Source organism: Sapajus apella, unplaced genomic scaffold (genome assembly GCF_009761245.1).
Source record: "Sapajus apella isolate SASKATOON/1434 unplaced genomic scaffold, GSC_monkey_1.0 scaffold18, whole genome shotgun sequence".
Classification (NCBI taxonomy): Eukaryota; Metazoa; Chordata; class Mammalia; order Primates; family Cebidae; genus Sapajus; species Sapajus apella.
The window spans coordinates 4656204-4670052 of record NW_022436958.1 but is presented as its reverse complement, the minus strand read 5'-3'; the positions used below and the strand labels follow the sequence as shown (position 1 = coordinate 4670052).

The 13849-nt window shown below is 34.0% G+C and overlaps 1 protein-coding gene across 2 annotated transcripts in view; it reads left to right on the top strand.

Annotated features, from left to right (window-relative positions):
* Nucleotides 1-13849, top strand: part of LRP1B (LDL receptor related protein 1B) — a 1894725-nt gene that overhangs the window by 1595563 nt on the left and 285313 nt on the right. For both annotated transcript variants that reach the window (XM_032286208.1, XM_032286207.1), the window contains exons 46-49: nucleotides 1914-2042; nucleotides 4423-4542; nucleotides 11748-11861; nucleotides 12105-12254. In XM_032286208.1, coding sequence (XP_032142099.1) covers nucleotides 1914-2042; nucleotides 4423-4542; nucleotides 11748-11861; nucleotides 12105-12254 — 513 coding nt within the window. The remainder of the gene's footprint in view (nucleotides 1-1913; nucleotides 2043-4422; nucleotides 4543-11747; nucleotides 11862-12104; nucleotides 12255-13849) is intronic.

Genomic DNA, 13849 nt, shown 5'->3' with positions numbered 1-13849 from the left:
GTACCCTTTTAATTTTTTAAAATTTAATAATATTTTCAGTTTTAAATTCTTTGCTACCTTGTCTAAAATGGCATTCTGCTTTAGCCAATGGCTGATCAATGAAGCTTAGACTGCACCGAGATTAAAAAAAAAAAAAAAAAAAAAAAAAATCCAGGCGCAGTGGCTCAAGCCTGTAATCCCAGCACTTTGGGAGGCCGAGGCGGGTGGATCATGAGGTCAAGAGATCGAGACCATCCTGGTCAACATGGTGAAACCACGTCTCTACTAAAAATACAAAAAATTAGCTGGGCATGATGGCACGTGCCTGTAATCCCAGCTACTCAGGAGGCTGAGGCAGGAGAATTGCCTGAACCCAGGAGGCGGAGGTTGTGGTGAGCCGAGATCGCGCCATTGCACTCCAGCCTGGGTAACAAGAGCGAGACTCTGTCTCAAAAAAAAAAAATATCTTTGGAAAATGTTGTTATCATTGAAAGAATTAAATATGAAGTCAAATATGACTCAGGAACAGAAAACCAAATACCACATGTTCTAATTTATAACTGGGAGCTAAACATTCAGTATTCACGGACATAAAGATGGCAACAATGGACATTTGAGTCTATTAGAGTGGGGAGAGAAGGAGGAAGGGGTTAAAAAACTAGCTATTGGTACTATGCTCAGTACCTGGGTGATAGGATCAATCATATCTAAAGCTCAGTATCATGCAATAAACCCATGTGACAAACCTGCACATGTACCCCATAAATCTAAAATAAAAGCTGACCTAATAAAAAAAGAGAAGTCTTAGATAAATAGATCCTCTGCTAAATTGATAAAATTCTAGGAATAATAAAGAAATAAAACCTTGGAAACTTCAAATAGTATTAGTGGCTGTTTAATTGAATATTCCTGAAATAAAGCTCACAAATTGACACTAAATTATAAAATTAAGCCATATTCTTTCATTAGCAAAGATGAATGCATTCTACTTATCTCCAACATAATTAATACAACTGGATTTAAATGTACAATTGATCAGCAAGCAATGACGTGAGTACATACTTGCAAGTAGGCAGCACATCCCCAAAATTAGTGAAGAATAAAAATAAGTCCATTGCCCTCAATAGAGACCCTTCAAATTACAGATCACATGCTGCCATTATGAGGATGAAACTAACCTGTGGAAAAGACTTTTTATCTACTTTGAGACTCTTCTCTTACAAATTAGGACAAATCACCTAAAACTCAAACTTTTAATTTCTAATAAAAATTCTGAGATTTAGAAATGAGACTGTCTGACTGTGGTCAGTTGGAGTCCATAGCATCAGGTGCACATGTTTTCCACTTGGCCATTGTCCTCCAGCACTTCATCCCACCGATTCTGTGCATTTCGTGGAGTAGGTGCTGGTCATGTATGGTAGCAAGAAAGGGCCTACTCCTTGGGACTTCCCACACATGGATTGGACATGTGGCTGATGAGAATGATTTTAATAATTCTAATGTTTTCAAACAATATAACTTGCTACTGAGATTTCATCAGAAGATAGTTAGAGAGGAAGACCAGAAGGTATGAAATAGTAGGGACTATTCATTTGACTGAGATGATTCATATCACACATTCAGAAATGAGTACTCTATGAACTGAAAAATACTATCACATTGAAAAATTAGTATTAGTATATTAAAATATGTAATAGATTACACTAAGAAAATACAAAAATACTTTCAGTATATACAGAGCTTATTTAACTGGCTCCTTTTAAAAATTATTATTGAGATCTTAAGTTTTTGTAAAGAAATATTATAAACTATTGCTCTTTAATTTTACATTTTGATAAATTTTAGTTTATCTTTATAATTAAAATTAAGAAAAATAATTGTAATGCTTTCAAAAAATATTTCCCATTGCACAAAAGCATTATTTTTTTTTTCAGCTAAAAATTCCTCCTGCAACATTTATTCAGAATTTGAATGTGGAAATGGTGAGTGTGTTGACTACCAGCTCACCTGTGATGGCATTCCCCATTGTAAGGATAAATCAGATGAAAAACTGCTTTACTGTGGTAAGTGTCCAATATGGGGTTTGCTCACTTCAGATAACGTTTTCTGATTCTTTTTACAGTTTCTGGTTAGCTTGTTGCTTGTCTCTGTTTGGTTTATGTAGATAATTTCTTTAATGTCTCTCATTAACCTGTTGATCTAAGGCAATTGACATGGCTCTGCTTGTATTAAAATGAGGCACTTTATCTCCTATTTGGTAGCCATGATATTCACTGAATAATTTCCTCGTGGTCCTCATGATTTTCTATCCACAAAATAGATTTTTTGTAAAAAGAGATGTGGTCTCATTATGTTGCCCAGACTGGTCTCAAACTCCTGGGCTCAAGCAGCCCTCCCACCTCAGCCTCACGAAGTGCTAGGATACCAGGTCTAAGCACCACACCCAGCCAGAAAATGAATATTTTTAAAAGTAGGAGTTAATCCTTTGAACTCCCTAGTTATTCATCTTTAACAATAGTTTTTAGGCATACTTTCCTTAAAATGTAACTAAGAAATATCAGTGATTTTTGGGTATTACAGGCTATATGCAATAGCACATGGTTGGGTTGTTATCAAGTCTTGTCGATTTTATTTCTGTCTCCAGGATTAGCACGGGAGCTAGTGTCCTTTGGTGGAAAGACTCACTGCCTTAGGCATAGTCCACATCAAACATAGAATTCCACGAGCTGTGTTTCTGTTGGCAACACCAAATGATAGTTGACCTCTACCCTCACTCAGGAGTAGAGACTGACTTTTCTACTCTAGTAAGCAACTGAGATTGCCCTTCATTGCGACAATATTTTTCCTGGAAATTTGTCTTTGCGTAATCATTGATAATCATTGTATATTTGATCCAGATTTTTAAAAAATTGCTCTGACATATTTTTAATCCTAAAAATCCAATAGCATTGGGATCGTGTGCTATGCAAAATTTAGGAATCTGTATCTGAAATTGCTATATTTTATATCTACTTTTCTCCTCTATTCCATCATCTGATTAATAATTACATCTGAATAATTAAAGAAAATTTCGAACAAGAGGAAGACAGAATCTGTGAGATCCACAGACAGTCCTCTTGCCCTTCTATATTACATAATAACACACCATCATTTAAAATCAGAGTCTAATATAATTTCTCCATAATTGATCTGTAACCAATGCCTCAAAGAAATTTACCTCAAAAAACATATTCACTTTAATGAATGGCTATATTCTACACAATATAAAAATATTAAAGCATATAAAATTTTATTGTAATAAACTCACCAGTTTGCATTTACTATACGTTGACTTGAGATTGTAGTTCATATTATATTTATCATTGCAGAAGTCAGTGATACTCATTTAGAGCGGGAGTTGACAAACATTTTCTGTAAACGTTCATCTAGTAAATATGTTAGGGTTTGTGGGTCATGTACAATCTACCATAGATGTACTATCTACCATCCTTTAAAAATGTAAAAACTATTCTTAGTTCAAGAACCATACAAAAACAGTCTCACAGGCTAGAGCTGGCCTATGGGCAATAGTATGCCAATCCCTGGTGTAGATTATGGGCTTTGGACTCACATCAGAGGTTAAATCTTTGTTCTCAAACCTGCTAATATAACTAGCCTACTATGAAAACCCTAGTGTGACTAGGATAAGCAACATAACTCACTTCTCTATGTTTTAGTTTTCTGCTATGAAACAAGTAGCTCTTATGGTAGTTGACAGCACTAAACCATTGAGTATTTATCTACATATACTCACCACAGAGCCTGGGGCAAAGCTGGCATTTAATACATTGCAGCTATTTTTATTGTAAGTGGTAGCTTCTGCCACAGATCAGAGAATGTCAAGAAGCCTTCATAATGGTTATCAAACTCAGAAGGTAATTCTTTTTCAGGGAATTCTGTAGATAAGTTGATTTTTAAGAGAAATTTATTGATATTTAGATGACTCAGTGAGACACTAATTCGGGAATACATGCTTGGTTGTTTTTTTTTTTTTCCTTGTTATAAAATCCTTACAGATAGATGCAAAGGATATAGGAAACGGGTGTTGGAGTGTTTCTGTTATTTCTGAGGTACATATTTATTTCTCCAGAATTGAATATGTGATATATGTTTATTTCTGTGCTACTTGACAGAAGTACCAGAAACAATAACGTGGGTATAACTTGGAAAGATCTCCAAGCATGTATCACTAAAGTTAAAACACTAAGCCAAAAAGGGCCCTTGCTGAATGAACTACTCTTTGACAATACATAAACATTCTAATCCAGAGCTTTTGTAAAGAACAGCACTTGTTTTATAGATCTATAATCCAGTCATTATGAATGAAATATTATCTGTGATTTTCATTTTGTACAAATACTTCTATATGATCTCTAGTTATGAGTTTCTACTTTTATTTATAAGAAAACAGAAGCTGTCGAAGGGGCTTCAAACCTTGCTATAATCGCCGTTGCATTCCACTTGGCAAGTTATGTGATGGAGAAAATGACTGCGGAGACAACTCTGATGAATTAGATTGTAAAGGTAAGTACTTGTTCCATCAGTCTAGGAGCATTCATGTGCTAAGTGTTTCATGAACTTTTCCAACATTTGTTTCTGAGAGTTCTATGGTGTATAACATCTAGTAACACCTATGGATCGCACTTCGGTGAATGCTGTTGGAATGGAGTTACTAAAGTTACTTGAAAGCTCTATGTTCTCTGTTTTCTACTCCTTTGCTCACTTTAAAACTCTTATAATTCTTCACCTCTTCAGTTCTACCTTCCTGGATTTGAACATTTCTACCAGAATGTGTAATATTGAATTTTCTGCTTCAAAAATGTTCCCCTTTATTCCTTAGTTCTCTGTTTTACCTGTGATCACATTTTCCTAACCACTGTACAGGAAACCTTGATGGTCTCCTTAATTTCTCCTTCCCACACATCCAATCATCAACACATCTTCCAGTTCTTTGAAATAACTCCCATTTCAATCCACTTTAAGCCTGAATTAACAGAGTATCCCTCTACCTGGTTTCCCTGCCTATACTTTTTCCAGCTCATTCCTATGTCATGAGTCATGCTAATACTGTTTAACATTTTCCCAAAGTGACTATTGGGATAGATGATCATGCCAAACTACCTGAGTTAGAAACAACTGCTGCCCCAACACTTACTGTATACATTTGGATATGACACTTAAGTAATCTGTGTCTCAGTTTTCCAAACAGCAAGGTAGGAAAAACAATTAAATGAGAATAACAATATTAAATAAGCTTAGAAGAGTATTATTTGGCAATAATGAATGCTATGTTAGCACTGGCTGTAAAATATGTATATTTCACTGATAAAGAAAACTTTCATGGAATACCAATGTTTGCAGAATAATTGCTAAGTTTTAGTCTGACATTGAAAGGCTTCTTAAATCTGGACCCAACAGATATCTCTAAAACATTATCACTTTAATGTCTTTGCATTCAATGAACACACTTTATTGAGTGCAACTCATTAAAGTTCGAGACACAAAATTCATGAGACATGTACCTGTACATAATAATATCAAATTCTAACTCTAAGACAACCATGTAAACAGATGAAGATATGTATAAGGTGCTGTGATTGCACACATAAGAACACCATATATATTTTTTGTTTTTTGGCTTGGAGGTATCGTCAAAGTTTTCATAGACTATACTGAATTTAAAGTGAGTCTTAAACTAAAAATAAGGTAGAATCAATGAAACAAAAGAGAATTCCAAGTAGAGGGACTAGCACTGAAACTGAAAGTAATCTGATATAGTCAGAGACAGATTGCATATAAGAGGTAAAAACAGAGAAGGTGCAGGAAGGAGCCAGGGCATGAAGGTGCAATTTGTGCCATGTGAAGTAACTCAGACTTTATCTTCTAGTCACCAGAGAGTCACTGAAGATTTAAAGCAGGCCAAATATAATCAAATTTACATTGTAGAAAGGAAAGAAAAGAATAGGATTGTGTTAATGAAACCTATAATAATAACGTTTGCGTGGCAATGAGGATAAGACAATAAGGATAGTGTGCATTCTGTGGTTGGAGCACTTGAAGACATCTGAATGAAGCTGTTTCACAGGCTTGTACATAGGTAGAGATTTGGAACTCAGGTAATAGATATTGATCAGAAGTATTGATTTGGAACACATTAAGGAAAAAAAAAAACTCAGAGGAAGTGTGGAGTAATGAGTGCATCAAAATTACTTATTGAAATAACAAATTATATATGAAAATGAGAAGTTTCCTGCAAGACTAATAGAGAGATCCATTTAAGAAATTATTTTCTCAAGAAAGGAGGATCATTCAGCATTTTTAAATACTACAAAAAGGGCAAGAGGGCAGGCATGAACTGGAGGTAGCCATTGTATCTGGCAAATGGTAGATACTTTCTTGATTAAATTCATTGGTGTTGATTCAGTGAAATAGTAGGGGAAAGCGAGAGCATATTGGGTTAAGGCAGAAAATGGGTGGTGAGAGAATAAAGACAGCAAATATAGATTGTTTTTAGAAAAGATTGATGGTAAAGGAAAGGTACGAAGTACAGTTGTATGAGAGGGCTATGCAGAGTTGAAGAAGAGGGCAGAATGTGTGCAAATTATTTTGTAGCTTTATGGAATGTTGGAAAGTTACTCTGCCACCTTAGACAGTGTGACTTTGGGGAAACACTTACATAGATCTTCATCTAAGTTTGACACTGTAGTTTAGAGCCAATTACATTTGCCAATTAAGTGACCTATTATACTATCCATAAAAGATTACAAATGGTAAAATGTAGTCAGATACTGGAAGTAGGTAGAGGGAAATAAATTAACATTTGGAAGAAAGGAGGAGAAGAAATGAGAAGACCTAGAAATGGATACATTCTGTCAATTATTTGTAAGCAGGAGAGGAAAATATAATATAGGCATTAAGCCAGGTTAAAGGTAAAGCTGTCAAGAGATAATGTGCAGAAACTGAGCAAAAAATACAGAAAATAGATTTTAAGGCAAGATTCATCAAAAGAAACCATGGGAAGTTAATATGTTACTATGAGTTTTCTCTGGAAATGAAAGTGTGTTTTCAAAAGTGATAAATAAATTAGTCTGTTTGGGTTTATGAAATATAATACTTCATATGTGGTAAGTGTTTATTAAATTCTTATGTGGCTGGTTGAAGCAGTAAGTCTTCTAAAATATAGATAGATTTTTTTCTACCTAATGATATCAATACCAGCTGCTGAATAACAATAAAATAACTCAAAATGTTATTTCTTCTTTTTTAGTCTAAACCCTTGATTTCTGTGTTATAACTTTCTCAGTCATACTCTTGGGCACAGAACAGTGCCTTTGCGAGGGGAGATTCTACCATAACCTTCTTTTATGATAAAATTATAACAGTTGGGTATCTTAAAAATGAATAAGCAACATCTATGCCTTAAAGTTCATTGCGTTAAATCCAGGGCATCTGAAATTAAAATTGCTTGTGGAAGCACAAGCATACACTTTATTACTTACTAGAAGTTGTGAATTCAATTCAATGGACTAGCTCCTTTAGGATAAACAAATGGATAGCTATTTAGATGAAGGGTTACTCTTAACTGAATCTTTTAGTTTTGATTTTTCTCTCATTTTATTAACATAGTGTCCTTGTGGATTACCTTTCAAGCTATAGAAATAAGACTTCCCTGGGTCCCTATTCCATAAACCAGGCTGTCTGATAAACACCTATATTAATCAAATGTTCCTCCACCAAATATCTCCTTTATAGTACATAAAAGATGATAAAGGAAAAGGCATATATAAGAACTCAAGGAGAATTAGCAGAAATCTCTTTCCAAGCCCTTTCTTCCAGTTACCCCTTCTCTCTTTCTATTGTCAGTGCAATGTTGAGATGCAGTGCATTTTTGTGCATATATGCAGGCATGCAAATCACCTATCACCTTTTAATCAAAACATGATGTAAAAGATAAAGCGATATAATTGGAAGTCAGTATAAACTAGGAAATTTTGATAGACTGGGGTAAGAGTCTATGGAGGAGCCATCTGTAAATTATCTGAAGTATTATACTTTGCTGAATTTAGATGTCAGTAGTAATTATTACTTTTTAAAAAAAAATTCACAAGAGCAGAGAGTCTATTTACAGACTAGAAAGGGTGTTGCAATGAATTGCTTTTGGTTTCCTCTCTTTAGAGGGAAAAGAATAATGCCAAATCTTCAACCTTTTTAAATTTACTGCCCCTTTATAGAGGCCCTTTCATGACTGAGAGTTTTAGATGTCAGGTCATTTGGAGGTGGGGAGATGAGGCGTTGTTCATAAGTTTGTCATTCTGTACTCCTCTTCGGGTTGCATGGAAAGTTGAGTGAATATATTCAGGGAAAGTGCACAATATGCTTCCTTCCCTGTTGAGATGAGCATAAACTGCTCCCTTTAGGAAGTACGTGAAATTTCTTGGGCCACTGAAGTACTTTTAGGTAGACCGGGGAGCTAGCAGTTCTGCTGCTCCCTAAAGGCAAGGGAACTGGCATTTTTTTTTTTCCTAAGTTCATAGCAAACCTTTGAAAGATTCCATAAACAATAAGCTAAAGGAAAAGGATAAACATAGCTGGAGAATAAATCAGCATTCCTTCTGAATTTGTGAACCCTTAGAACCTAAGGCGTGAATTAAATAATTAAATAAAAGACGTTGTTTGAAAGTAATTGAAAGAGAGATACGAGAGCAAACTTAATGGTTTTTTTCCCACCTTTTCAGCTTCCCTTTGCTACAAGTTGGATAAGGGATGCTGGAAGAGAGAATTGACTTAGGTTATTTATAAGAAACATCCTAAGAACCACAGAAAGACCATTGATTTTTAAATCTTTCAAATTTCATTAAATATTTTTGGTTGACATGCTAAAAAGAAGGTGGAAAAAATAGCAAAATTAAGAAAGTATATGAGAGAGAGAGTGGTTTTACTTTCTCTCTTGCTACTACTTTTGACCCACAATCCCTGACAGATCTTCCTTTGTAGTGCCTCATTGCTATTCCTTGTGTGGCTGTAGGGTGTTTTCACTCATGTTTCATAAGCTTACTTTTTCTTTCAGATTACCTGAAGGAAAAAGTGTAGTATCTCTCCCTCGACTTATCTTTATTTGGACCATATTATTTTATTTTCTCTCTTTATCAGGACTTTTAGCCTGAGGAAACATTGTCAGAAAACTTCCATATTCACTTGACAAATTAAAGATTTCAGTATCTTTCTTCCTCAAAAATCACCATATGGATGAAACAAATTTCAATAGTTGACTGACCAAAACAAAATGAAGAAGAAATATAGTTGAGGCAACAGAGAGAAAGAGGCTTTGACAAGAGATGTGTTTACTTATTTAATGAAGTTCCTACTATTTCTGTAGATTTATTTTTTCCTCACACAATTCTCCTTTCTTGCCCGTTAATGCAGGAGATATTACTCCCCACAATCACCTCACTCCTACTGCTCACAAAATTCTTCAACAACGTTCATTGCCTTCCCTAACTCTTTGGTGGTTCTCAAACCCTGTAAAAATAATGCAATGTTTGAAGACAGGATCAAGTACAAGGGGACAATCTGTTCCTACCTGATCATCTCACACACTCTACCAGCTCTCCTCCCAAGGATTCGTTAGCCCTATTGTTATTTTGGAAAATAGGAGAAAAAAATAAATACATCCTACAAATCTACTCTTTGTTCTATCCTCTGAATTTCTTCCTTCATCTATATTCTTATGCTTTTTAATATTTTTTAATTACTACTTTCCGACCACTCTTCTGATCTTCAAAGTTAGTTTCTATTCATCTAGTTTAAGACCCTCTCTTTCTTTCTTTCTTGTTTCCAGAACTCGATCTAAGACTGTATTCCATTTGTCCCGTATGTCCTTCCACTCTTGTCCCAAGTTATGCTCTACTTTTTCTGTTACCTCAGAACTTCCAGGATTTTTTTTTTTTTTTTTTAACCCCATTACAGTGAAATCTCTGAATCTCCAGCTTTCTTGACTGTCTAAAATGCCATTCCCCACATTTGCCTCTTCACCGTCTCTGCCACTACTTCTCACTCAGACAGAGGATTCTCTGTGGGAGATTGGAGGCAGATGGTGATGGTGAAATAAGTTGCAATTGTCCCCATTGGCATCTTCCTGGCATCCTAAACTCTAACTTCAAGTAGATAGAAACTCAAGTGCATTATGAGATGAACCATTATAGGCTTACTTCTGAAAAGAGATTGTGAGCAACCTTTTGGAACAAAGTTAATAAGAAACTGCCAATAGACAGTGAAGCCAAAAAAAAAAAATGTAAATGATTGATATAATTATATTCTATGTTATATAATACATTTAATGTTTTTATTGAAAAAATAGAATATGAAGTGTAATACAAAGGAAAAGAGGTTTTGCTTTTGTAGACGTAAAAGAAAAAACCTATTTTTTTCTGTTTCAGAATAATGTATTTATCTCTACTTGTAATAACATTATCTATTTCAAATGCTATGATATCATTTTTAATAAAAAGTGAAGTAATTATAATTGTAAAATGTAAATAAAACATTTTTTCTAATCATCATCTAAACAGATAAGTATGCAATTTTAAGATTCATTTCAATATAGTAAGAACAGTACATTATGAAATACAAGTAACATACACATCCTTGAATAAATTCTGCATATTTTAAAATAGCATTTTAAGTATTTACAATTGATATAATTTCTATTTATAATTAAATAGGCTCTTTAAGATATCAACACTGGTAAAAGTGGCATAATCAAAAGGCCTTTCAGGTTGTTCTTTAGCATAATCAGCTTGTAGAAATTTGAATTTGGAATAAAAATATCACCTAAGTTAATCTGACATACATAGCATACCATGCACAGTATTTTACTGGAAACCACTGTATGATTATGAGTGGGCAAGCAACTTAGAAATATCTGATTAAGATATTTTATATAAAAATATGTTTATATAATGACAGTAGCATATTAAAACTAATTTTCATTTAAATAGAACATAGAATTGGATGACTTTTATAACAATAATAACAAGGAATGCCACATTTATGTGTTCCTTGGCATGAGGCATTCTACCTCTTATATTAAATATTAATGATGATATGGGCATATAACAGAGTATGACACAGCATAGATGACTTTCCAGTAGTAGTAAGCTTTTCCTTCCAAGAAACAAAGCCAGTGCTCAGTGGTTCCCCCCTGCTCATCTCATGTCCTGGTTTCTAACTCTGTCTCTCTCATCATAGCAGGAAATACTTCACTTTTTGGCAACCAGGTTGGGATTTCCCAGTAGGTATTTAATCAGGCATTTGTCTACTGTCATAACCTTGGACTGTTGAAGTTGGAAGGAGAGAGAATTTCCAGCAACATTCTTTTTTGTATTTTGGCTCTGTGCTAGGGTGATACTACCACAGCAATATGATATGAACACAGCATAGTCATTGCTTTCATGAAGCTTACATTTAGTTAGTGAGGCTTCCGGTACTTAAACAGGCAGCAGCAATGCAATATGCTAAATACAGCAGAGAGAAGAATTATGTGATAGGGGAAGACATTTAAGAGGCATCTAACCGGGCTTGAAGGTGGGGTTCAGGGGTCAAGTTTGATTTCCCAGAGTTACAAAAGCAAAACTGAACAAAATTATATAAAATATTGAAATAATCAAAATGTAAAAGCAAGGAGTCATTCTGTTCCATCTGTCCATTTGTTTATTTACCTGTTTTTCTAGTTTCAACCTGTGCCACGGTTGAGTTCCGCTGTGCGGATGGGACTTGCATTCCAAGATCAGCACGATGCAACCAGAACATAGATTGTGCAGATGCTTCAGATGAAAAGAATTGCAGTAAGATATTCCACTACCTTTTGTCTGTTTATGCTTGGGCACTTTTGGCATTGCATTGAACACTGTGCAAGATTTTACTGAACTTTGTCCAAAATTGGTTTGTAATTAACCCCTGTTGTGTAAGATAATTACATATCTATTTCCTCACATGAAGTTAACTTTTCTCATCTCTGTGACCTACATAGAAGGCTCATAATCTTTGCAAATGAGGTATTTTTTCATTTTTTGTTTACTTCCTTCTAGATAACACAGACTGCACACATTTCTATAAACTTGGAGTGAAAACCACAGGGTTTATAAGATGTAATTCTACCTCACTGTGTGTTCTGCCAACCTGGATATGCGATGGCTCTAATGACTGTGGAGACTATTCAGATGAATTAAAGTGCCCAGGTAATACTAGATTTTAGAAAAACACAGGCTTTGCATTGAAGATTTAGAGGCTACCTAGTTTTATAGAGTAAATTTGTTAAATTTTCATTCTTAATATTCAATTATTGACATTAAAATTTAAACGATAGACTAAAATGTAATTGACCTGTTTTAAACATACAACTTGATGTTTTTGAGTTAAAAATGATACCCAAGAAACCATTCTAGATTTAGATAATTTTTTATGTTAAGTTTATTAGTAATCCTTTCAAAATTGTTGATTAAGTCTTTCAAATGTATAATTTATAATTCTTCAACAGAAGAATTACATGCCTAGAAATAGCTTCATAAAAGAAGATAAGCAATGTTTCTTACTACTGCCTTTGCTCAGTGTTATTGTACAGCAATGTTTTAATGCAATTTACAAAATCCTTTGTCATTGTAGTTTGAGTAATAGTTACAATCATTATTGAATGAAGTTAAGCTAGATTTATTTATATCTGACTGTTAACCATCTTTACCTACATAGGCTCTGAAAACTGTCATCTACATTCTTAGAAGAATGCCTTCTAGCAAAGTTCTTGACTGTTTCTTTCTATTTGAAGACATGAAAAATTTTATAAAATTCTAGAAAGAACTACGGATAACTGGAAGTAGAGATTCTATATGGGACACTATTAAATTTTGTATCCTACTGGCATGCCTCTCCTCACCCCTGCTGCCACACTCACATTTTTCATGTTTAGTTGATATGTAATAATTTTTAAACTATTTTTAGAAATTTTATTCATAAGCATTTTGCACAAAAGTTTACACACACAATCTACTATGAAAATCTGATTTTTTATTAGACAATACATTTATTATTTCTCCATTTGTGATGGTTCTTTTATCATGTATATAATATGGGTGTTTAAATTTTTATTTTACAGTCAGAATGTACATGTGTGGGCCTGTTACTTGGGTATATTGCATGACGCTGAGGTTTGGGCTTGTATTGATTCTGTTATCCATTTAGTGAACATGATACCCAATAGAAAGTTTTTCAGCCCTTTGCCTCCTTCTTTCATCTCCCCTTTTGGAGTCCCCAGTATCTATTGCTCCATCTTTACTTAGATGTGTACTCAATGAAAAAAAATGATGTGTACTCAATGTTTAGCTCCCACTTATAACTAGAAACGTGTAATATTTGGTTTTCTTTCTTGCATTGATTTACTTAGGATAATGCCCTAGAGCTGCATTCATGTTGCTGCAAAAGACATGATTTCATTTTTTATGACTGCATAGAAATATATATATATATATATATATATTTTATATATATATATATATATATATATTTTATATATATATATATATGGAATATATATATATACATATATATATGGAATATATATATATATATGGAATATATTCTTTATTCAGCCCACCACTGATCGACATCTACCTTAATGCAATATCTTTGCAGTTGTGAATAGTGTTTCAATAAACATACAAACGCATGTATCTTTATTTTTCTTTGAGTATGTGATGAGATTGGGTTAAATTGTAGTTCTATTTTTAGTTTTCAAGAAATCTCCAAACTGCTTTCACAGGGGCTGAACTAATTTATATTC